The 27,322-nt window shown below is 36.9% G+C and overlaps 1 protein-coding gene across 2 annotated transcripts in view; it reads left to right on the top strand.

Moving 5' to 3' along the window:
* Positions 1-27,322, top strand: part of EPHA5 (EPH receptor A5) — a 439,656-nt gene that overhangs the window by 377,859 nt on the left and 34,475 nt on the right. For both annotated transcript variants that reach the window (XM_089669983.1, XM_089669982.1), the window contains exons 8-13: positions 800-905; positions 11,365-11,432; positions 14,220-14,363; positions 15,535-15,720; positions 20,388-20,449; positions 25,807-26,016. In XM_089669983.1, coding sequence (XP_089526109.1) covers positions 800-905; positions 11,365-11,432; positions 14,220-14,363; positions 15,535-15,720; positions 20,388-20,449; positions 25,807-26,016 — 776 coding nt within the window. The remainder of the gene's footprint in view (positions 1-799; positions 906-11,364; positions 11,433-14,219; positions 14,364-15,534; positions 15,721-20,387; positions 20,450-25,806; positions 26,017-27,322) is intronic.

The following is a 27,322-nucleotide window of genomic DNA, read 5'->3' as shown; positions in this document are numbered from 1 at the left end:
ATTTGTTTTTTCTCATAGTAACTAACTGGATATTAGCTTTTTAACAGAATTACTTGGACTAATTAACGGTGATCTGTGGTTGCTTGACATGACTATTGCAGACTTGCTTTTTTAATGACTTATAACTAAATTTTTATTTTTTGCAAGTAAATCCAGAATATGACATTAAAATGAATAATGGAGTTAAGCTGTATAGTAGGTTTCTATTACTGGGATAACAATGAACATATAATATTCATAAATGAAAAAAGTAAATTTTTCATAGAAATATAAAGTATATGTATGAAAATCTTAAAATTACAGTTTGCAAGTATTTCTGCACAATGGTTTTAAATCTAAGGTGTGTTAACCCAAGTGAAAAGGGATGTACAAAACAGGAGGATAGAACAAGCAATTAACCTGTGTTGTTCGGCTACTAATGCAGCATGTCTATTATATCTGAGAGTTCAGCTTTAAGTAATGGCAAAGTTATCACCAAATTAAAAGGCCCATTGCAGGAATGTTTTGGGAACCAGGCATGGTCGCATTATAAAGATTCCTGCTGTTCACCAATTCTATTTATTTTGTAAATATGATATTTTTTTCTCAACTGAGTGAATATCTTTTATAGGTTACTACAAGATATGTTTCTATGTTTCTGCTTTAAATATGCAAATTCAGTTAGACACGTATGACACCACCATAAATGAACTTTTAACTAAACAGTTTTGCAGAAGCTGCAGTTGTTAAAGCCTTTGAATCCCCCTGTGTACTGGTTAAAATGAAAACCGTAATCTCTGTTTTCTGTCTATTCACTCAGCATTTGCTGCAACCGGTGATCAGAGCCAGATTCCTATAATAGCTGTGTCTATCACGGTGGGGGTTATTCTGCTAGCTGGAGTTGTCGGTTTTCTTCTTAGTGGAAGGTATGTCAAAAGTCATGTTTCTAAAACAAGAAAATATAGTTTATTCACAATTTCATTTTCACTTAATATATGTCCAATTAACATGGAAGTTACTTGACTACCCATTATTATGTGATAAACGTCTATGTCATTTACATAGACCAACGGTATATTCCAACTTCAAAATGTTTTGTGAACCCTTAAGCATGTTCATCATTCATGAATGAACAGTTTCTAAACTTTGATCTGTTTTTTACCTATTTATTATTATTATTATTATTATTATACAGGATTTATATAGCGCCAACAGTTTGCTCAGTGCTGTACATTACAATGGGAGACAGTATTTAAACCTGAAGTTTAGCTAAACAAAATTCCCTATATCTTTAATCACATTGCTTACTTGTAATGAAGTATGTCTCAGGGTCTCATGTTGTGCAGGAAGCTTAATCCTGGAAAAATCTTCACTGCAGGGATGACTGTCCTCTTCCTGTCTCTGAACTTCTGGTACTGTAATAGTTAACAGCTTCAGGTCTTCAGGCACAGCAGCAGTACATATGGTTATGCCCCCTCCGTTTGCCTCCTCCATTGATAAAAGTCTTTTAATTGATTATGCTGGGAGAGAATCTTGTGACTGATCAGCCTGATCAGTTCAGAGACAGGAAGAGGACTGGCATCCCTGCAGCAAAGGTTTCTCTAGCATTCAGCTGTCTGCACAATGTGAGACATCCTTTATTACAGGTAAGTGTTGTGAGTAAAGCTGTATGATTTTTTTTAAACTAATTTCAGCTTTAACCAGAAGTAGAATCAGAAATGTTTAATAAAAAAAACCCTACAGCAATTACCATTGCCTGATGTCTAATGAAGACATGGTAAAATGTGATCTGATCTTCACGTATTTTATAAGTAAAACATTGTTTAATTGACACCCTTGCAGCAATTACCTTTGCTCAACCTCTATTGAAAATAGTCTTTAAACAATCAATATCATTATGCAAATCTTTAGTAACTGAAGGATAATCTTTTGTTAATAAAAATCACTATTTGGTATGAAATGCTGTCTATAGCTACTGTTCAGACCAGCAAAATAGCCAGCTTATATTTGTACACAAATTTTCGTTCATATATTTTTGAAATGTTCTTTTTAAATGGTTTAGTTTGTGTCATACCACAGCATTTCATTGGGATTCGGTTCTGAGCTTTACCATTCTAAATTGTACAATTTTCTAACATTGAGCCATATATCCATGTGTTTTGGAAATTTTTACCCTGGTCTGTTAGCAGAGTACCAGCTTTTCCTTGTACATCGCAGGGCACATAACTGTCACTGTTGATGGATGCATGCATATGTTTTCCTACTTGACACATCTAAAACTTCCTTTGCATCACACCCGATCACCCAAGCTTACGCTTTCCAAAATTTCAGCCTTATTCCTAACAATTTTATATAGCAATGAATGTATAGTGGTTTACAAAGATCTTTTGTAACACAGTACATTACAGTCTAAAGGAACTTCTCTTTAATTTCCAATATCCTAAACATTCAGAGAACATTGCCACTGATTGCAATAGTTACAAAAGCGCTTCAATAAAATGAGAAAAATATAGAGAAGCAGTCTTGTTAACACAGCTTATATACTGTAAATGGTATAATGGTAAATGGTATAATGGTAAATGGTATAATGATAAAAATATACTATATTTGCTTTTCTTTGGTTTAATAAATATTTGCATAGTTATGTATACATTTATAAAATATCCTTGCAATTGGTTCTACATTGAGTTGTTTTTCATAAACATTTCTTCACAGATCAATATGTTGAGGAGAGAAAATCCCATAAAAACAAGTCTCTGCTTCTGCAGATTTAGTTTTTCTCCATTAATTTTTCAGACCAAAGTATGTTTATTTTCTAATCACATTCATAATAAGTTTGGATTTCCCATTAAGCTACAGCCACTTAGTTTTTCCATCCAACTAATAAGATTATATATTAACCAAGTTCTGGGTAGCATTGTCATTTTAAGGGTCAAGCGAGCTGTAGCAGAATGCTCTGTAAACGGTTAATTTGTCTTTCCAGAGAGTCTCCAGTAATTATCTGGATAATTGGGGTCAGAACAAGACAAAATATAAATGTATTTGCATAAATTGCAACTACTAGGTCTTGACTTGCAGGGAATCACAGCCATTAATGATTGAAATCTAATTGTATATTCACAGTTGGAAAATGAATTTGCGTATCTCTGGAGTACATTTCCTCTACCATATTTCTACAGAGATTGTTTATTTATTTTGGGCCATGCAACAGAAATTGTTGGAAATGTACAAATTAATGTAATTATGATGTCTTTATTGGAAGGCATTTTAATATAATGTTAATGGTTTGCATGCAGTATGGATTTAGTACACAGAATATGGTATGTCTAAATAAAAGTTCTGGTTGGATACTTGTAGAAAGGAGTATCTCTTCCTATTTACACTGTGTAATGTTTTATTCTTTGCGCACATTTTATAAAGTCTGTGTAAATATTGTTCACAATCCCTCATCTGGCTTACTCAAGACAGGCAGAACATGTGTATTTAATAACCAACATGACACTGACATTGTAATGCATGTATGTATCTATGAATTGCTTTACAAACCATAAAGGATAACTGTAGACTATATAAATCAGGGTCAATTGCCCATCTTCAGTTTCTTTATCCCATATATATCCCCTGGTACATTCAGAACATTGTTTGACCTCTTCTGGCTGTGGCCTAAGCAGATTTGGGGTTCTTTTAGACTTTCTTCACAGAACCGACTAGTCAGTGCATACTGGCATGCACATGTTTTTCTTATTGAACCTTTGTAAACCCTTACTTGAATGCTTGCAATGAGTAGGTAGCCAGTGGAGGAGGTCATCAAATCATCTGAAGTCAGTAGTGGAAGAGAGCTGGCTGACCCTTAAACTAGAACTATAGGCAACACTTTTTTTTCTCATTTTGGATAGAGCAAGGGAGGGTTATAACCCCTGTCAAAATTTTTTTTTCACCATCTGTGTCCCATTGTAGAGATTTCCATTCACTTCCTGTCCCATAGCCAAACAAGAAATGACAGGATATGCCTGCAAATTAGGAATTCCATGGGGGCCCCCAGGTCACCAGAGCTAATGTCCCTGTTGGAAGATCTCCTCTTTATTACTTTTCTGGGGACAACCCAAATTTTGGGATTTTTATTTTATTTTCACTTTCAATGATAATGTTAAACAGGACAAATAGAGAGGGTAAATCTCCCTAACGTGTACAGACAGCAATAAAAACTGACAGGTGTTCTATACCATTTATACTCTATCCAAAATTAAAAAAAAAGTTTTGCCTTTAGTTATACTTTAACTTTATTTAATCTAAAGTTATCCTTTAAATGCAAAATACCTTCCAAATCTCAATTAATATAGGGTTAATGAAGATTATGAAGTTGAATTATTAAAGAAGGAGAGAATGTCCAAGTAGAAAAATAGATGTTCACGTAGCTTAGTGGATAAGGTGAACCTTTTCACTTTAAATACTCAACCATGTGCAATGGAAAAAACAAAAACAGAATTTATGAGTACAGATGGACACAGTGGGTGAGACCTACTAGAATTGGTACACACAGAATCTGGTTCAGCTGTGCATAGAAACCAATCAGCTTCTGGGTTTTATTGTCAAAGCTTAAGTGAACAAGCTGAAGTTAGAAGCTGATTGGTTACTATGCACTGCTGCACCAGATTCTGTGTTCACCAGTTTTAGTAAATCCCCCCCAGTTTCATCTTCAATATTCTACAAAAACTTGTACTTTACAAAATGCAAATTGTTTATTCCTTTAGTAAATCAGTGTGTGTGGTTGTCAAAATCCATGGAGATGGAACTGATATTTTTAGAATGCTTTATGATATTGTTTGCATTGTGTTAGTTATACATTTTTACAATGGTAGGAAGCTGAACCAAAATAAGTTACACCATGAGCAGGAGTATTATGTAATGATTGTCTTATGTTTATAGTATAATATAAATGAAAATTAACCTTTCCATTCATTCTATATGTAAGTATAGTTACAAATTTTAGAAAACTAAACAGAAATATTACTAATAGGCAACTTTTTTCCCCTTTTTGTCAAGTCAGCAGCAAATCAAACATCTCTATCTTTAAACTAAAATTTCAGTTAAAATACACCATCGTACATCAAAAGCCTTACAGGTCACTTTCATAGAAAGCAGCCACAGTCCTAATTAAAAGTCTGCCACTTGCCAGCATACTGTAGAGAAGGGTCCTTGCTTTTTGTGTGCAAGCAGTCTCTGTACAGAATAACTACACTCATTATGCTGAGTGAGAGCTAGAACTGTCCAATCAGCAGTGAGGATTAGCTATTCGTATTGGAGAGCTCCAGCTGTGACGCAGCAGGGGGTGTGTTGAAGCTCTGCAGAGAGATCACTGCTTCAGCAAACAAAGCAAACATTCTTCTTTATAGCATACTAGCAAGGGACAAGTTTTTATATTTGCTAACCTTTTGTTTGATGTGCTTGGAATGTATTTAGCTGATTAAAACTGAAAGTTTAATCTGACTTTTAACCACTTCCCATCTGACCCATGTATATAAACGGCCGGATGGGAGCAGTGCAGAGGCGGGTGGCTGTTTATAAACGGCCTCCCTGCTCCTTGCTTGTGCGTGCCCCCTGGGAGCTCTCAGCCCCGCGATCCGGTGCCCGCTGTATCCTCTGGACACAGTGGAACACCAATCATTGTACGGGTGCTCAGTGTGAGGTCTCGATCATGTGATCACTGATTGGCCAATCAGTGATCACATGAAGAGTAGTAAGCAAGATGTCACTTCTGACATCATTGCTTACTACGTGTGAAATCTGTGAATGATCACAGAGGTCACATGGTATAAGGGTATTCACAACAGCCTTGCACCATGTGACAAGCTGTGACCAATCACAGCTCACACAGTATTTCTCAATGGCTGCAAGAATGCAGCCAGAGAGAAGGAGAAATGATTGCTTTGACAGCTTTTATAGGTGTAAAAGCAATCAGTATAAAAAAAATAAAAAAAAAAATCTTCATCACCTCCCACAAGTAGTACAGTGTCACTATGGTGACATTGTACTGCTAGAGTGACAGTATGTAAAAAAAAACATAAACAATAATATAAAAAAAATATATAAATGTAAAAAATTTTTTTAAAAATTATAATTTTTGGTTATAAACTAATGTAGATTTTTTTTTTACTAAAAAGATAACTGAATACATTTTGGCCAAGATTTATGAAGAAAGAATATTTATTTGCAAAATTTTATAAGAAAAACACTTTTTGTCAAAATTTTTGGACTTTTTCATTTATATAGCAAAAAAAAAAAATATCCCAGTGGTTAATAAATACCACCAAAATAAAGTTTTATCTGTCTCAAAAAATGCTAAAAATTTCATATGGGTACAGTGTTGTATGACAATTGTCATTCAAAGTGTGAAAGCTGAAAATTGGCCTGGACAGAAAGAGGGTAAAAGTGTCGAGACTTGAAGTGGTTAAAGTGACTTCCACCTTTTATATAAACTGGCCTATACAGAAAGGGGCCCCAGTAACCTTTAATCACTTGACTTCCACTGAAAGGGCAGTCTCCTCCTCCCATGCTTGTCTCCAGGACTTCGCCAGAGCCTCTCCCATCCTCTGGAACTCTCTACATCACAGATGTCAAACTGGCAGCCCTCCAGCTTTTGCCAAACTACAAGTCCCATGAAACATTGTAAGATTGACAGTTACAAGCATGACTTCCAAAGGTTGAAGCATGATGGGACTTGTAGTTTCACAACAGCTGGAGGGCCACCAGTTTGACACCCCTGCTCTACCCCAATCTGTCCAGCTATCACCTACTCTGGGGGCCTTAAGGCGATCCCTGAAAACTCATCTCTTCAGGGAAGCCTATCACGCCTCCAATTAAACATTTATCACTTCCATTAGCTCATCCCCCACAGTTATAACCTTTTGTACCACTTGCCCCACCCTATTAGATTGTAAGCTTTTATGAGCAGTGCCCTCTTAATCCTCTTTTTTATTGTATTGTATCTGTAGTTTCTCCCTTTATATTGTAAAAAAAAACCCCAACAAACTGGTGGTGCTATATAAATCCTGTATGATAATAATAATAATAATAATAATAATACTATTAATAATGTGAGTGGTATAATTGACAGACTGGCTTCAATTTCTGGTGGCAGAACCCAGTGGAGGTCTTACTAGCTTGCTGGTTTCTACACACATTGGCAAGGAAAAGGGCTAAAGTACAGTAAATCCAGTAAAGTGATCCTATTATTGTTTCTTTAATGGATAATTCTCCCGACTCAAATGGCAAGCTTACAAAAAAAATCAGAATTTACTATGGCACTAACCAGACCAAATCTATCAATGTGTCTGTGGGTTTTGAGCTTATTCAGCTGGATTACCCGTTTTGCAACACATTTTTTTAGGGTTCAAATAAATGTTTCTCACTGCTGAACTGCAGGCTGAAAGCCATTCCCTCAAAATCTAACACATCTGTTTTTCAGAAAGCCAGCATTTACTTGCCAGACGTTGCAGGGCATAATTTGTTCACTAAGTGACAAATTTATAGCCTGTTTATCTGATCAGTAAATTTAGTACATCTGGAAGCTCTAAGGTAGATAATGTTTCATAGACAGGTTTTCTGCCATGCATTATTAGTGAAGCCGAACCAGTGCAGCCGTGCCAACATAAACCTGCTATAGTATTATAGTATTATGCAGTGCATCGTGTTCAGACATGTTTTTATGGTACTTTGGGGTTTTCATGACTTAATTTTGTATGTTAATGTGACATGCTGCTGTATACATTTATCGACCTCCAGAGATCCCCAGAATGAAAAATAAGCTGCTTCTACCGCCTTTTTAATCGCACTTTAGATAATATACTATGAACCATTTAGCAGTGACAAAGGCCTTTTTATAGCCTTGGCAATTTTCCTGCTTATTTAGAGAATCTTGGGGAATTTTTTTATCTCCAAGGAGAAAATATTTGTATTGTATTAAGAGAACTCGCACATTTCAAAGAATGCTCTTTAGTTACAGATATTTGTGAATATGCAAGGGACAGGGATAAGCTTGGTTATTAATAGCGAAGACTTTAATAATAATGAACCTTATGGAGACAAAAGGTTATTGAAAAAATAAAAAAAACACTAAGCACTCTTTGCCTTTAAATGTTCAGTATGTCCATTCAAATTTTTTTTTCTTAATTTTGGGTAGAGTGAAGAGGGGTTAGGACCCCTGCTATGATTACTGCTAGAGAGGGCTCAATTGGAGAGATTTACTCTCACATCCTGTCTGGCTAACAATGTTTTACCAGACAGAAAGTATGGCAATCTCTCTTACAGCAACACAGAAAAACATTATTCATTAGTAAAGTACCAGAAGTCTAGAGCCTCTGTCAGGTTTTTTTAAGTCTGTCTCTGTCTCTTTGGCAGAGTTTCCCTCACTTCCGGCAAAATGAAACCATTGTCAACAGAACAGGAAATAAGAGAACATGTAACATGAGTAAAAGAGTATGTAACATGCTCCTATGTACCCACCTCCTGCCCCCAGCTCTTCCCTCTCTGTGACAGCAGGCGGGGGTTCTTATTATTTATTTATTTCAGGTACTTATATAGCCCTGTCAATTTTTACGCAGCGCTTTACACATATATATTGTACATTCACATCAGTCCCTAACCCTCAAAGGGCGTACAATCTAAGGTCCCTAACTCATATTCATACATATACATACTACGGCCAATTTTAGACAGGATCCAATTCACCTACCAGCATGTCTTTGGAGTGTGGGAGGAAACCCACGCAAGTACAGGGAGAACATGCAAACTCCAGGCAGTAGGTGCCATGGTCGGGAATCGAACCCATGACCCATTTATTGCAAGGCAGATGTGCTAAGCACTAAGCCACTGTGCCGCCCACAAAACAATCTTCTCTCCACACTTGCTGTCAAAATTTGAAAACCGCACGACCGTGCTTTTTTGTCCCACTTGACATTCATACCACACCCCCGTCAAGAATAGGATGGTATGTAATATTATTCAATGACCTGTAGGTGTAACGGACCACCTGACAGCACCTCTATCAGTCCCCTGATAGAGCCTCCCCAGAGTGCGGAGTCTAAGTACCGGAGCACTTGTTCACCAGGGCCCCTGATGGTGGGGATGGACTTGGAGCGCTCCGGGACCAAGTCGCAGCTACCGGGTATCTCTACCAGAGGTAGAGGAGTCTGCCAGAGGCTCCTGTGGGTTAAGAGTCTGATGTGAGGGAGCCCGGGGATCCCTGAGAGATGGATGGATTGATGAGCAAGATCAGAGTCAAACAGGCCGTGTCGGTAACTAGCGGGTCGGTGTGGTACAAGACTGTAGGCAAGGGATAGTCGGGTCACACGCAGGGTCAATACCAGAAGATCAGATCTATAAGGGAGCATCCAGGAGCAGAGTCAGGCAAGCCAAGGGGTCAGGACAGGAGAAGGCAACAAGGTCAGACAATCCAGATCAGAGTACTCACAACACAGGCAACAGGATACACAAAGACCATTCGGCAACAAGTGTCTGTTCAGGGCTGGTTTAAGTAGCCCGCCCTGCACCTGACAGGCGCAGCCTAGGTCCTAGTGCCTGCCCAGTACTGTCATAGACGATGGGTGCGCCTGGGTCCTAGTGCCCTGCTGCCTGCATGTCTTGACAGACACCTACGCATGTGTAGACCCATGCGTCGTGATGGTCCCTGACAGTAGGTGTTTTTAAAGCTTTACCTATGGAAAATGTTGTCTTTTCACAGGAGCATGAAATTATAATTATTCTTCAGCTCTGCTTTCAGAAATAATAGAGTGTTTGTAATGGGTCTTTACAAGTGATATTATCTTGTTAAAGTTTATAATGAGATTTAGTAATTTTGTTTACATCTACTTTAACAAATTATGCTTTATTCTTTGAATAGCAGTGCTGAAGTACATTTTCTTGGATGCCCAATCTGTGTACACAGATCTGTACATCTGAAAACCAATATCTGTATCCAACAACTGACTGGCAGCTAGCTCTTCTGTTGTCAACACCTACAAGAACAGTGGGCACCTAAACCATCTCACACATTACTTCACTCACATTCACCGCACCCTCCCTTCCCATCCTCTTATATTTAATACAATTTAGGCATACTCTGGTTAGGCCTGTTACACCTAGTTACAACTGTCCTGATGCTGACCAGTTTTACACTGCTGTATCTTCAACAGTTTCTTAGCTCTTGCAGTAAAACCTTAGCCTATGCTCTTTCTCTCTAGTAAAATTGGACCTCTTGCAATTTAAAATTTTCCCTCTGCTGTTCAATTTTGCACTGCTGTGTCTTCTGTGGTCTCTTACATTTTGTAGTAAAGTCCAGGCCTGTGTTTAGCTTTGCTACTTGCAATTAATTAGGTGCTAACATTTCTATTTAAAATTGTTCTGCTGCTGGCAATCTTTGCACTACTTTATCCTCTGCAGTTTTATCTCTTCACTATATTTTCTGTTATCAGACACTACTTTGTGAAGAAAGATGAAAAACATTTATGTAGTGGTTCAAATATTGCTTTGTCCTCTATAATTTAAAAAATAGCCAAAACTATGCAATTTGATCCAGCAGAAGACATGCCGACCCGCTTTCTACTGGCAAATGAATACAAATGCTGGGAACTGAATCTTAACTTTAAAAAACAAAGTTATATATTTTTCAAATTTACTGTTTTACTGATGCATTAACTGTACCTCTTATTAATCTAAACCTCAATAAAAACCTGATAAATGTTTTCACCCCTCTCTGCTCTATTCAAAAATATTTTGGCCGAAACCTGTGTTTAAAGGTGGTTTTAGTTTAAAACACTTTTTTTTCTCTACATCTTTAGTTAAATTATTTACCTGGAGGCTGCTAACTTCTGGATTCTGTAGAAATCATCATCACAGGGTTGCCTTTTCCTCTTCCTGTTGCTGAAGTTCTGGTGCTGTAGAGATTAACAACTTCAAATCTCTGGTCTCAGCTGATGATCTGATGCGGACATGTCCCTCCTCCCTCCACCTCCAATGAAAAAAAGTTCTTTCACTGATTACAATGCCTATAACGTGATCCGTGAAAGGGGGAGACAGTCATGTGACCAGGGGCGGACTGACCATTCGGGTACTAGGGCACTGCCCGAGGGCCCAGGGTCAGTAGGGGGCCCCATGAGATGCCGCTAGTACCTTTCATAGGCTTTTTTGGGTGTGGTTTTCAGTGTGGGTGAGGACACAGGGGCCCCATGATTCCCTATTGCCCGGGGGCCCCATGACTTGTCAGTTCACCCTTGCATGTGACTGTTCAAATTATCCCCTATTTACAGATTATGTAACAGGCAGTGACAGTGTTTTGGATAGATACTGTCACTAGTGATAAGAAAAACTGTTTTTTGTTTTTTTTTACAGGCGATGTGGATACAGTAAAGCTAAGCAGGATCCAGAAGAAGAAAAGATGCATTTTCATAATGGACACAGTAAGTACCATATGTTTGTTACATATTTGATTACTTTTTTGCATTGATAAATAGGGCAAATATTATCATAATCATCATTATCATCATCATCATAATAATATCTTATTTCATAACTGTAATCATGTACTCATTTCATAAGACAGATATATACCACATATATATAACAATTAATACACTCCTTGATAGCTTTTGAAAGTTTTTCATTCATATGACATATACAGTTAGATCAGGGTTTTTCTTTTACTTAATTTTCATTAAAAGAATAAAACAGAATATACACACAACCAACAGTTGTTAAATTTATAATACAGTATGGTCCAAATAAATGATCATCCTGCTAGCAGAGAAGTAGATAATTTCACAACATAGAAGACTCAACTTGCCAGAGCAGCCAGTCAAAGGCATTTAAGATCAGGGTTCTTCAACCGGGGCGTTGCGACACTTTGAGGTGCCGTAAAGAGTCCTTAAGGGTACTGTGGCAAAATGACATGTAACCTTTTATAGTCAGATCATAAAAGGGTTACTTTGTAAACCTCCGTGAAGAGAGAAGGAAGAGAACACCTCCTACAGGCTCTCTCCTCCTCTACGCTGTTACCTGTACTCTTTCCGGCAACACAGTAAGCTGTGCAAGCCGCCCGCCTGCATCTTGCCAACCAATGACATCATTGGTTGCTAAGGACAAGTTGGCCTGCTTGCACAGCTTTCATTTAGTATTAGTAGTATTTAATTAGTATTTAAAAATCATGCCTGCACGTTTTTTACGTGTTTCACGAGCATAAAGCAGCCTATCAAAAAAATGCAACATATAGGAACATGCAAAAAGCAGCTTGCGCTGAGACACACCTCCTTCTGTGAACGAGCCCTCAGACTGATGTGCCCCAGGATTGTACTCAATTCTAAAGGGTTGAAAAACACTGGGTTAGATCATGAAAGTCCATATTGCATACAATCTACAAATTAGGATTTCTGCGGTACGTCAGCAAAAATGTTATGTGTTTTGCAAAGCATTCTCCACTTCTTCGGACACAGTAGTCAATGTAAATCAGTCTCTTTATAGTTTGGTATAGATATTTCAGTTTTGCTTGTCACAGCTCCCACCCAATTGATATGGACACCTTGCAGGGAGACTGTTTAGTGTTAGAAAGAAATGCCATTCTTCTTTGAAATAGAGACTGATTTATGCCATTGAAGAAGCTGACCTTGGCTTGGGATTTGTGTAACACCTTTTTGCTGATGTGGCAAACCACACACATTTCAATCTCATCATACAATCTGCTTCAGATCTACCAACAAGTACATAGCACAAGATCCTGCTTGATTGAATACAAATTGATTGGAGAGATTAGGTAGGTAATCATATTACATAGTTTTACTAAATGTAAAGTTAATTGCAGAAGGTTTGTATGGTCAAACTATAATTTAAAGAGTGAGCTTTAGGTCATGTCATTTGTGGATTGCATAGTTTTGATAATTATCCTATGTCATATGACACTTTCAAAGGCTTTAGATGATTCCACTACCTGTTACTTAGTGTTTGTGTTATACAATCACATAATATACAGTCTATAATTACAATTAGGATGTGAAATAAGATTCTGTTCATTGATATATCAGTACTTTGCTTAAAATAAACGTGTATGAATTTAACTGTATAACTATAATAATATCTGTTTTGGTTTCTACTTGTCCCTGAGGGTGTCCTTCAGGTCCCATTCAAAATATATTTGATACTTCAAATATATTGTATGGTGAAACCAGGGGCGGACTGACCATTCAAGCACCCGGGTCACTGCTCGAGGGCCCGGGGTCAGTAGAGGGCCCCATGAAATGCCCCTAAAACCTTTTTTATAGGGTTTTTTTGAGTGTGGGCAAGGACACAGGGGCCCCATGATCCCCTATTGCCCGGGGGGCCCCATGAGTTGTCAGTCCGCCCCTGGGTGAAACCAATACATTTTCTAAAGATATGTAATACTCCTGTTTTTGGCATTTGGTAACTTTTTTAATGCATTGGGATATTTTCAGCAATATTCTGTAATAAATTAACTATTCTTTTGTTATTGTTAATAGAAAACTGTAACTTTGCCCATTAAGGTGAAGTAACAAGTTTTTTTATAGCTTACTTCATCTGGCACCAATTGTCTCCGTGCTGTTCTCCTACAAGAACCTTAAGTATGAAGTCTTTATAGCTCCTTATCGGTGGTAGACCTTATACAGCACTAAGGACCTTCCTCCTACCCCTTGATTGTGCTTGGGTCTGATGATTACTGATCAGGAGGAGGAGGAGAGAAAGTCACATGTTTCCCCATAACTTAAAGTTTTCTGGGTATTTTAAAGTACTTCTGGTGAATGGGATGGGAAAGGTAAGTGTAAGTATTAGTGGAGGTGGACTATAAAGTGGACCTGTTATTTTTCCCTAAATAGTCAAAGTAACAGAATGAATTTAAATACAACTTGCTTTAATTAACAAAATAGCACAGGCTTTGATATTGAAATACTTTCCAGATCCTGGTTTCACCACAGTGTTTTGTTGTTATAACTTGTAAGTCTATTAATCCGAAATGGAATAAAAATTATTGGGGCAAACTCCATTTCAAACAGCAGTATATAGTAAGTAGAAGAAATGGCGTATGGTCAGTTGCCTTCACTTAGCATTGCTTTTTTTACTGCCTAAACATTTCAGAGATAACATATGCTCGAAGCTATTTTTTTTTCTTTTTTTTTTAAACAGAATATCTGAAATGGGAATGTTTTATTTTTAAATTACATTTCTGACTAATAAAGAAATAGTCTTCTGTTCCTCAACAGTTAAACTTCCAGGAATAAAGACATACATTGATCCTCATACCTATGAAGACCCAAATCAGGCAGTGCATGAATTTGCCAAGGAGATTGATGCTTCCTGTATAACTATTGAGCGAGTTATTGGAGCAGGTATGTTATTGCACTAATTTAGCGTTAAACATTGTAGCAATAAGACCTAAATCCAGCTTCATTAAAACGTTTTGAAATAAATTGCTCTATGGAGTTAAAACATACTGTATAAAGCAGAAATTTATAGCCGGTCCTCTTCTGAGTGTAATGATGCCCAGTGTAATTCAACCCACTTCCCATGAGCCAAAGGTTTCAACAATATTCTTCTGGGGGACACATTATCAGGCCACCCTACACTTACAAAAGAGTGCTGTACAGATTGGGCAATATTATTATGGGGCTCAACTATGTGCAACATTCAGGTCCCACCTACAGTTAGAGAAAGAAGAGTAGGAATTGGTCACAGAAGAGGCTAGAAGCTGTCATGCAACCCGTCTGAAGACAGGAAAAAGGGGTGTGTATACATTGTTGTTTTTTCTAAGGGTGCAAGCAAAAATGTTAGGTTGGAGGTTTGTAATGAACAAAATGGGAAGAGATGAGCAGCTGGAGTTGTGCTTTAGCTTTCCCTTCCAGGAACAGGTTTGTACCTTATGCTAGGAAGTTGTTCTAAAGTCAAAATTATATATTTGTTACCATCATGAAAAGTATAGTGATGTGCAATAACCAATGGCAACAGACAAGACAGAAATCTGCTGCTATAGTTAGTGCACATTGAACTTTAGTATACTGTATGTATAAATGGCCCTAGACACTAGGTAACTAACAATCAAACATGGCCCCAGCTTAGTCTGCACATTAATTTAAGCATACCCCAGATGGCCTGAACCATCCACAGCAAACATTACCCACAGCAAATTTGGAGGATAACTACACTGATTTCAGGCAGCTGCAAACGTTTTTCATTTGAATTGTGGCAACAAAATATTAGTTTTTACATGTTTTGTGCTGTTCACAGTGCTTTTTCAAAGAGAGGTGTAATAACTCATGGCTGAATGGAACCCACTGGTTTCCACAGTTTCTATATTATATTCATAGTGGTAATAGCAGTTACAACTGTATAAATGACCAACTATAAGACAATAAAAGATAGTAAGCAAAATGAAAAATTGATTTTGAATGTAGTTATTTTTAGAGCTCACTTTGATGTAAAATATGAGTGTAGATGAGAAAGATTGATTGGTTGACTGGCATAACTAACTAGTTGATTGTATTTATTGTTATTTCTATGTAGGTGAATTTGGGGAAGTTTGCAGTGGCCGAATTAAACTTCCTGGAAAGAGAGAGTTTCCTGTGGCAATCAAGACTCTTAAGGCTGGATACACTGATAAGCAGAGAAGAGATTTCTTGGGAGAAGCAAGTATAATGGGACAGTTTGATCACCCAAATATCATTCACTTGGAAGGAGTTGTCACAAAAAGTATGCAGTTTTTTTAAATATTACATCATTATTATAACCAATAACAACATGATTTGTATTTAACTAGCTACTTCACAATTCAATTCATATCAGTTGTTAATATTGTACATGATGAGTATCTAAATTACTTCATAGAAAAGAATAGTGTGCTTTATAGAATTCATAATGTGATGTTGACTGGCCAGTATGGCCTTAAAAATGGGTGCACAAACCTCAAAGTAAGATTGTGATTTTAACTTGGAACTGATCTAGGTAACTGAGATGGAGCATTAGCGAGTTTTATTGGAACATGAGATTTTTGGGACAGAGAGAAAAGAGATGATGCCAGGAGCACTGGGGAAATGTTAATAACTAATTGCAAATCATTTTCTCCAAAACTGTTACCAGGGGGTTCTGTTTTGTCGGCAATAAAAACCCAATGGGGAACTAACCCTTCAACACCTTGCCTTAAACAAATAGATATGCATACACTTTACACACAAAACATTTCTGTACTGTTTTCTAAAATATTTAGTGCTGAGCTTATAAAACACAAGCAAGTACAGTACAATCAAATGACAAATAATAATATAATGAAATAATATATAGTAGTTTACCAATCCTTAGATATTGTAGTGGCATTAGTTTCTTTTTTTTAGGTTTTATTCCTTGATTTTTACCTGGTGATCCAGCAAGTAACACACTTCCTGTCTTAGAGTGGCTAAACTTACTCCCTTACATTATCTCTGGAGCAGCCATCCTGAAAATAGTAGTGTCAAATGAACTGGTTGATTTAGATACATTTTACACAAATGATTAACACATAATTCCAGTTAACCCTTTTTAGGCAGTAACAGAAGTTTGCTTGTGTAACAGAAGTTTTGGTGTAAAGGTTTTACCTAAATCAATAAAAGCTGATCATTCTAAGCACCACTTTCAGTGATAAATGGTTAGTTCTATGCCTCTAATTGCCACTTTTGCTAGAAAACGTTGTCTGTTCAAAAATACTAAAAATGAACAGACTTCCCGGCCAGACCAACAGGTCAAAATAAAAGAGAAAATAGAAGAAAAAAATAATGCAACCACCACATCAAGGATTGATAAACTGCAATATATTACATTTGTTTTTGGGTTTAGATACACTTTAACCATATGTAAAGACTGATATTAGTATTAGATGCAGCATACAGTCATTTCTTAACGGAGCACACAAAGGATAAAGTGTTTATTAAAGCAGATAAATATATTGAAAATACTTTTAAACATTCTTCACATCCACACCAATTGTTTAGGCATGCTGTGTTTAATTTCAAATAAAAACCAAAGTAATGAGAACTATCATTGTAACACAATGTCTGATTTATGTATTGTGTTCTTATTCTTTTAGTGTATAAATTGATCTGATGCTGGAATTTTACAGGGTTATTTTCTTTCTGATCTAGCTAAAGCATCCACTTGGCTTCTAATGTGACTTCTAATTTGCCATGTTATTTGTGTCTTTTAATTTCATGCTTTCTGGTCCGGTGCTAATGTGCTCAACAATTACTTTCCTATTGCAGCACCCAGATGAGGAAAATGTAGCACAAATACATATCCTGCAGATATTTTTTCACTGTCAGCTTGTTTTCTTCTAAAGAAACTGAGCATAAAAGTTAGAGTTGCTATTTTGTGAACATTCCAGTTCTTGGCTGGGAATTTGTAATAATAGCATCGGTGTCAGAAACAGTTTGAATTCCAGGGTGCCCTGCTTTGGTATACTTACACCTACTCAGAATTGTTAGCAACATAATGGCTGGTTTACTGAAAGACATTTTTTACACCGACCCTAAGTCCCTTAGTTTGCTTCAAAAGTTCATTTAGCTTCAAACAGAACCTCTCTTAGATTTTTACAGATGTCTGTATGCCCTTTGGAAAGGATCCCAGCAGAGGTTTTAACCTTTCCTACTTTATCGTGATCTGAAAAAGTTTTGTTTGGAATAACATGCAGTATAAAAATCCGTAAAAATGAAATTTCTCCTGAATCTAATAGAATGTGTAAAAAGAGTGGACAAGTATAAGATCATATTGTAAAGTATATGTATTCATTATAAGTATTTCTAACACACACATTTATACAGTGAAGGAAATAAGTATTTGATCCCCTGCTGATTTTGAATGTTTGCCCACTCACAAAGAAATGATCAGCCTAAAAATAGAATGGTAGGTGTTTTGTACCACTGAGAGACAGAATAGCAACAAAAAATTCAAAAGAAATGTCTAACAAATGATGCACTGATTTGCATGTTCATGAGGGAAATAAGTATTTGATCCCCTATCATTCAGCAGGCTTTCTGGCTACCAGGTGTCATTCACACAGGTAACAAGCTGAGATTAGAAGCAGTCTCTTAAAGGGAGTGCTGCTAATCTCATTTTGTTACCTGTATAAAAGACACCTGTCCACAGGAGCAATCAAACAATCAGATTCCAAACTCTACACCATGGCAAAGACCAAAGAGCTGTCCAAGGATGTCAGGGACAAGATTGTAGACCTACACAAGGCTTGACTGGGCTACCAAACTATCGCCATGCAGCTTCGTGAGAAGGTGACAACAGTTGGTGTAATCATTTGCAAATGGAAAAAACACAAAACAACTGTCAGTCTCCCTAGGTCTGGTGCACCATGCAAGATCTCACCTCGTGGAGTGTCACTGATCATGAGAATATATATATATATATATATATACTGTGTATATATAATTTTTCCTTCTTTTCTTTATGTGTATAATAACATCTTCTGTCCGTACATTAGAAATATTACCCTCGTGCTTTCTCAATGTTACTTTTGCTAAAGCAGTGTGTTTTTCATGAAGCTTAATAAAGCTGTACGCATTTTACTAAGAGTAGCTGTTCTTACTTCGACCTTTGAATCATGCATCAAGATAACTCTTATTTTTTAATTTCTATGCACAAGTGAAAATGTACTCCTTTAGTAAATGGCCCCATAGGATCAACATCAAATGCTCATTTATTTTAGAAAGCCTATAATGAGATTGCCAACATGTCCTCCCTGTGCTTGCCTGGGTTTCCTTAAGTTACTCCGGTTTCCATCAACACTCTAACATGCTGGTAGGTTAATTGGCTTCCATCTAAAGTTGGCCATAGTATGTGCATAATGTATGTATGCATATGAGATAAGGACCTTAGATTTTAAGCTGCTTGACGGGAGGGAATGATATAATTGCACTATATTTAAAGTGCTGTATAAATTGTTGGAGCTGAACAAATATCTTTAATGTTAATAATAATAACTGTAATGGGAAAAAGGTTGCTATGATCGCTAGGACATGTAGGATTTGTAAAGTTTGAGATACAAAAATATATGTAACTGATCACAGTTCTAGTAAACAATATATGCTATGTTAAATGGAAATATGTGTAAAGCCATGATCATTCATGAAAGTTTTTGCCATTAATTTAGAACCCTAGTGATAGTGAAACTTCCCTTCCCCCCAGCAAGGAAAATAACGTTAACATAATGATGTAAAAGCACAAAAGGGGTTAAATTCAATGTATGCTTTTGCCATATCCCACACACACTCCAAAGACATGCTGGTAGGTTAATTGGATCCTGTCGAAACTGGCCCTAGTATGTGTATGTATGAATGTGAGTTAGGGTCCTTAAATTGTACACCCCTTGAGGGTTAGGGACTGATGTGAATGTACAATATATATATAAAAGCGCTGCATAAATTGACAGCACTATATAAGTACCTGTACTAAATAAATATATGGCTCTATTCTATGATAGTACAAGCCTAGCCCTCCCCCTCCAAAGGTAAGGTGCCCAATGGCGACAGGCATCAGTTGTTTTCTCACCCTCAATTACCAAGGGAAGGTGCCAGAATAGTTTCATGTTATTCACAAATTTGAGAGTGGAGGGGCAGAAAATTAATTAGACACACGTCAGCATGCCAAAAAATTATGGGTTCACTTTTATCAGTGATATTAAAAAATAGGCTAATGTGCCATTTCATTCTGGCAAATGTGCAAGAAAAAAATGTGCCCTTTGAATGTTCAAGGAATGTAACATTTGTCTTGCTTAGGCAAAGAAAAGCACCTGTTACCACTAAATTACAGATGTTGCTGAATGTTATTTTGCCTTGTAAATGTGCTACAAATATGTTTTATATATACAGTGAATTGTTCTCCAGGGAATGTGTTATTAATGTCTGGCAAAAACAATATGCTCCAGTGATACATGGATCCTTGTTATAGTTATCAGTAGTGATGTTTTTAAAAATAAGATACTTTGAAATCACATAGTTGTTTTTGGAAAGTCCCATTTAACTGACAACTATCAACACAGGTTATTGTAGAAACCGCAGTAACTGTTACTACAGATTGTTGTTATTGTTATTACTGTATCATTACTATTATTTATGCATAGTTTATTTTATTGAAACTTTTCCATATATTATTTTCTGTCTCGAGAAAACGTTTTTGTTTCCTTCAGGCAAACCAGTTTTTGTAAAGTCCTGTTTAACTGACAACTATCAAAACAGGTTATTGTAGAAACCGCAGTAACTGTTACTACAAATTGTAGTTATTGTTATTACTGTATCATTACTATTATTTATGCATAGTTTATTTTATAGAAACTTTTCCATATATTATTTTCTGTCTCAAGAAAAAATTTTTGTTTCCTTCAGGCAAACCAGTGATGATTGTCACAGAATACATGGAAAATGGTTCTTTGGATACTTTTTTAAAGGTAGCATCTTTTATGTGGTATACTTAAATGAGATAATATTTTATTTTATATAAAGAAAAATCCCTTGTCTAATATTATGTAGAAAAAATATACCTACAACATCCTGGGTCCTGGTTCAACAATTACATTGTTATGTGATGATATGATGGTGTTACTCTAGCCACTGTGTTACTACATCATTATTAGCATGCAGCATGCAGACATCATTACCACGCATGAGAAAACCAGCAAAATAAATGTAAGGCATTCATAAAACAAAAAAGAATTTCTATTTTAGGACCTGATGTAATTTGGAAGCCTAATATGATGCTGTCACCCATACAACCCATATATATATATATATATATATATATATATATATATATATATATATATATATATATGTGGTTTACTTTGAATTCAATCATGAAATCATTCAAGGTAGTTTCTTGCTTTATGCCAATAATTTTTCATATTTTAAACAAGTTGTTTTTACATGGTAACAGTACTCACATATTTCATGAATGATACCGAAGTGAATTGTAGTAACATTCACCAGTACAGAATAAAAAGAATCAAGTAGTAAAGGCAAAGTTAATCCATAAACCTATTTCTAACCAAAGTTGTAACTTTAGCCTAAACCAAACCCTACTTCTAACCCAAAAAAGAAGGTAGTGAACAGTTTTAATGTGGTTAGGGCTATTAACAAGTTCAACTTTCATACATTTACTCCCCTGTAAACCAGAGCATTTTTTACATTTCTGCAATGGGCCTGTTTCTTTGGCAATGACACTGGCATTACTTAGGATAACAAGTAATACATATATGATTTTTGGGACAAATAAGACTTTCTTTTGGCGATATTATCTTGTACAAATAATTTTTTATATGTAAAAAATGTAACAAAACTAAAAAATGCACTTTTTTCTATTTTGTCTAGTCTTAGTTTGAAAAAAGTAATGACAATGCAGATAAAAGTATTAATTGTTTTCTATAACTTTCCTTATTTAAAATGACAAAAAATGTATGATTCATGTACAAAGCTGCAAAGTTATTTATAAATGAATACTTTTTTTTAAATTTTTTACTTTTTTAATGTGACACTAAAATCAAATAACCAAAAACAAATAAGTATATAAACAAACAAATAAATAACTAAAAGATTAAAAATATTAGATAGAAAAAAATCATCTGGAAATAGTAGTTAAGGGGAGAGGAATAAGGAGTTAATTAGGACTGATTAGGAAAAACTAAGGGTTAATAAGAGGTGTAATTGGAACACATTTAAAAAAACAAAACAAAACAAAACTTTGTAATGGGTTGCTTAAACTTATAACATCTGTAGATCAAAGCTCATCGCACTGATCTGTAAATGAACAGAAAATATATAAACCGTGTTTATAAACACTGAGTCAATTGTCTTTTTTTTACAGCAGTAGCTTCTATAGCTTCTGTAGTTACACAGCAACTCCAGGCTATCATTTTGACAGCTGGGTATTGCTGGCAAGTGCAAGGGTTAAAGCAGCACTAGGGGAGAAGAACTGGATGTACTACACACCCCATTTACTTTCAATAAGTTTTTTTGTGAGCATGTAGCATATCCAAATTCCACAATTAAAAAGACTTAATTTTAATACTACTGAAGGCTGTTGATAGGTGCAAGCAGAGACAACTCATGGGGACAACTCATGGGGCCCCGGGGCAATAGGGGATCATGGGGCCCCTGTGTCCTTGCCCAAACTCAAAAAAGCCTATGAAAAAGGTACCAGGGGCATCTCATGGGGCCCCCTACGGACCCCGGTCCCTCGGGCAGTGCCCGAGTTTCCAAGTGGTCAGTCCACCCCTGGGTCCAAGTAGAGATGCATATACATACCAGCAGCAGATTTCAGCAGAACTTTTCATTTTTTTGCCCTGCTTCAAACTTGTCCAGCCATGACAAAATTAGAAGTAGCTACAAACTGAAAACTGTTTTATTGTTCACATATATTATGTATGATTGTTAAAGCCACATTGACCCTGTAAATAATTGATTTAATTGAAAAGGGCTGTTGCTGTTGTGTTGTACATACACATTTTGCTTAGCAGAGTTCTTCCTTAACTGAACCTGCTTTTAGACAACCCTGCGAGCGTACTAGACTTTATGTTATTACATAGTGCACATCATCTTGTGCGGTGATTTTAAATAAAGTGCATCGCATTAAGCCTGAAAATTCTATGGCAAACCAAAATGCTTTTCTAACCACCAGTACATTGTATTTTACTGAAATCCCCCTTTTTCCTATTTCCAGGGCAATTTTGTAGCATTTGATTGCAATGTTGGTCGCTCATGTGCTTTTACATTGTCTAGGGCTCCTTTCCAGTGCATGGCTGCCAAGCGTTGCTTGTGTGAGTTATTGCACAAGACACTGTCCTAGCTTAACCTTCACTGAAAACCCTGATGATTTTCTTAAAAGGAAAAAAAATCTCATTTTCAAAACATTGCCTCCTGATCAAAGTTTATAAATGTGAACATGGTTGGCAAACCATGAATGCTCTGTGTGTTAGCAGTCTCAACTATATAAAACCTTAAAATGGTTTTCCATGTTGAATTAAAACCAGACTCTTTCTGTAGATTCTTCTTAGCCATTTAATTAAAATTTGCAACCCTTTGCTGCAATTTGCAATTTTGAGAAGTGGCAGTTTTTCCATTAGAAACTATTAAATGTTTTTTTTTTAAAAAAGTAGTTCTTTAAAGCTCAGCTCCAGCAAAAATGTGTCTAGTTTTGGGTATACATAGTGAAGAAGAGTTAACACCTCTGAGTAATTTAAACAGTCTGTGTCAGACTAAGTAAATACAATTAAAACTAAAATTAGCTGATAGTAAAGAACATGCAACAATAATCATTATTATTCTGCAATTTTGATGCAATATATTGTAACTTGTTACAGATTACTTGATATTACAGTGCCGTAGCACTAGGCATTCTATGTTCATTGTAGTGAACTAACTTTTTCACTTTTTCTTTTCTATTAAGTTTTTCTCTGTTATTTGTTATTTTGCCTTAAAATTAATAAAAACTATTTGAAAGAAAACTAAAGTTAGCACACCAACTAAAGTTCTGATGCATAAAAAAAAAATATTTATTAGTAAGATGTAGCAAAGATTTACAAAGGCATAAGGCTTCATGTACACGAGCCTACTCTGACCACCGGCTGCTGGGAAACACAAATGTTTTGCGTTTTCCCGTGGTTGGCGGTCAAAAAGTTTCTATCCTGAACATGATTCTTTCGTGTTCAGGAGAGGGAGGTTTAACCTCACCTAAACGCGACAGCTCTTAAATTCTGTTAAAAGCCTAAAAAAATGCCAAAAGCTCCTAAACTCGGGTTTAGCAGCTTCTTATGTACATGAAACCTTATAGTGTACATTAAAAGAAGAATAAGCACACCAAAGTATGGTGGCCACAAAGATACAATCATACAGAAAGTATAAAAGGAATGAGGTCCTATAACCACTTGGTAACCGTGCTATAGCTGAATAACGACTACTGCATGGTTACCCAGTTCTGGGAGGGCGTCATATGATGTCCTCCCAGAACACGCCCTCTCAATTGCCCCCGGTGATCTCCATGATTGCTGTGTCCTACGAACACAGCTGATCATGTGATGAGGTAAAAGGCCAATCATAGCGGCCTTTTACTACGTGATCAGTGGAGCCCAATGACACCACAGATCACAGAGTAAATACAGTTGCTGGTTATCGGTAGCACTTTCCTTATGCTGTCACAGTGTTAGGAAAGTACTGCTGATAACAGGCAGCTGTCACAGAGGAGATCTGCACTGATCATCAGGGCACTGATGATCAGTGCCCTGCAGTGCCACCCAGCAGTGCCACCCATCAGTGCTGCCCAGCAGTTGTGCCAATCTTTGCCCAACAGTGTTGCCCAGCAGTGCCCAGCAGTGCCATCAGTCAGTGCTGCCAGTCATTGCTGTCACAGAGGAGATCTGCACTGATCATCAGGGCACTGATGATCAGTGCCCTGCAGTGCCGCCCAGCAGTGCCACTGATCAGTGCTGCCCAGCAGTTGTGCCAATCCATGCCCAGCAGTGTTGCCTATCAGTGCCCAGCAGTGCCGCCAGTCAATGCCATCAGTCAGTGCCGTCAGTCAGAGCTGCCCATCAGTATTGCCCATCAGTGCCACCTATCAGTGACCATCAATGCAGCATATCAGTGCAGCATCATCAGTGCATCCTCATCAATGCCCACCAGTGTCACCTCATGAATGCCACCTCATCAGTGCAGCCTATCAGTGTCCATCAGTGCTGCCTATCCATTCCACCTCATCAGTGCCCAATCAGAGCTGCCTATCAGTGCCCATCAGTGATGCCTATCAGTGCAGCCTCATCAATGCACATCAGTGAAGGAGAAAAATTACCTGTTTGCAAAATTTTATAATAGAAACAAAGAAAAGCTTTTTTTTCAAATTTTTTGCTTTATAGTGCAAAAAATAAAACATCCAGTGGCGATTAATACCACCATAAAAAAGCTCTGTATGTGTGATCAAAATTTCACATTGGTACAATGTTACATGACCGTGCAATTGTCATTCAAAATGCGACAGCACTGAAAGCTGAAAATTGATCTGGGCATGAAGTTGGTATAAGTGCCCTGTAGGCAAGTGGATACAGAACCAATGTTTCATGATTCTCACACCATATTCCCAAAGAGGACCTCCTTGACTGAGTCTTTGTGGCCACCATACTTTGTATGCTTATTCCTGAAGGCTGATATTAAGACTAAACCAATCCAATAAAATGTGTCAGTGCCCCAGAGTATCACATTGATTGGCTAGAGTCATTTATAACAGCAGGTGCCACCCTTGTGCTACTAGAAGAAAGATGTGAAGATGGGGAACACATTTTGGAATACAATGTGTTGATGTGTGTTGTTATGCTTTTCTTATAGTTATTATTTTACAGTATTTTCTGTTAGACTCCTGTGAGTTTCCCTGGAGAATTTCAGAAGTGAAAACATGTTATTATTTTTTAAATTTCTTTGAAAAAAATCTATAGAGAAACAGTGAGGCTGTCATTTTGAAAATTATGGCTTCCTGGCAGTCATGCTGACTCTCTTTAGTACTTTGAGATACTAACCTGGAACAAGTATGCAGATAATAACTTCTGACTTTTTAATCTGGGTACTTGTTTCATGTTAGTGACTCAGAAAGTGTTTTAGAAAAAGGGTCATTGCATCAGCCAGGCAAATTGCAGTTTGCAATTGAAGCTTAGGTAGCACCTGTATTAGTGATAGGTTTACTTTAAATAAAATGTTGTTTGACTCTTATTGTGCCTTATCACCATGAAAAAGCAATATGTCCAATTTGTAAATTTTTTTCCTTCAGAAAAATGATGGCCAGTTCACTGTGATTCAGCTAGTGGGTATGCTGAGGGGGATTGCATCTGGAATGAAGTACCTCTCAGACATGGGCTATGTGCACAGAGACCTGGCAGCAAGAAACATCCTCATTAACAGCAATCTGGTGTGCAAGGTTTCAGATTTTGGCCTTTCTAGGGTTCTTGAAGATGATCCTGAAGCTGCATACACAACAAGGGTAAGGTTTATATATAGTCTATTGCTCCATTAAATTAAATACTGTATGGGGTTGATTTACCAAAGGAATAAAGACTGTTTATTTTGTTCCCTTAAATTATCTGAATAGGGTGACATTTTGTTCACTTTAAATACCCAATCAGGTGCAAAGGGAGATTAGGAAAACAGGATTTTTGCTTATACAATTTAATAATAAAAGTCAGCACAGCTTCACCCTATTCACTAAGCAGAGGTATACATTTGCATTGCTAACAGAACTCTCTATACCTTTTATATGTCAACTATAATGTGTTTTTATTCCTACAATGTAATGGACTATGGTCTCTCGACTTGTGGAAATTAGTACATTGCAGCCTGATGTATGGCTGAATTTGCAGTACAAGTCTTTTATCACAGAAGTCTAACCTACCTATCTTTATCTCTTTGTATCTATGCTTGTCTTGTTTGTTGAGGATTTAAATGGCTGTTTCCAATTTCCTGTGTATATTTTTATACATTTTTGGGGGTTATTTATGAATATTTTGTAGTTTTGTGAAGAAGCTAAATTGCCGGTGGCATTTTCCAAATAGCCTGTGGTATTCTGCTATTTGTTGAATGTTCCCTACAGTGAAAATAATCCAAGCAATTTTTGACTAGAGCCAGGAAGGCACCTTTATTTTTTCCAAGAAATAGTTGAAACAAAGAGTCCTGGATCACCCCAACATGGTGTAAAGCAGGCTGAAGTGGACTTATTTTTTAACAATTCATGCATATTAACTCACAGCATTAACCCAAGGCTTCAGTTTAAACAATTGGCAACTGCCCTAATCTATAATTGGCCTTGGCAGCAAGGATCACATGGAAGGGTGACACATGTCAAACAACAAAAAAGAAAAATTCCCATCTCAACTTACTGACCAGTTACTGAATTGTCCTGTCTAATAGTTTGCATTAAAAACAGGGGTTTAGCTTGCACACATTTGCAAATACATGCATAAGCTGCAGAGCCTCGTCACAGCACCCTATTATTTTCTGCAATCCTGACTCTATAATTTTGAGAGCCTCCATAGGAGAAGCACATGCATTATAATGGATAGACTGGGGGAAGATTAGCCTAGAGTGAACTCACCCCTACTTAAAGGCACAGAGGAGCACTGGACACCCAACATATGGCACAATGGCAGCTAAAGTGTTCAGTGCGTCCCCTCAGCAGTATGTCAACTGTACAAACAAATGGCAACTGCCCCAATCTATAACTGGCCTTTGCAACAAGGAGCACATGGAAGGGCAAAGCATATCAAACAATAAAAGCGAAAAATTCCCAGCTC

This window comes from Staurois parvus, unplaced genomic scaffold (genome assembly GCF_062004578.1).
Source record: "Staurois parvus isolate SC_StPar_1 unplaced genomic scaffold, SC_StPar_1.0 ptg000086l, whole genome shotgun sequence".
NCBI classification, from domain to species: domain Eukaryota; kingdom Metazoa; phylum Chordata; class Amphibia; order Anura; family Ranidae; genus Staurois; species Staurois parvus.
Note: the sequence above shows the minus strand (reverse complement) of the source record. Positions and strands in the feature narration are given on the sequence as shown.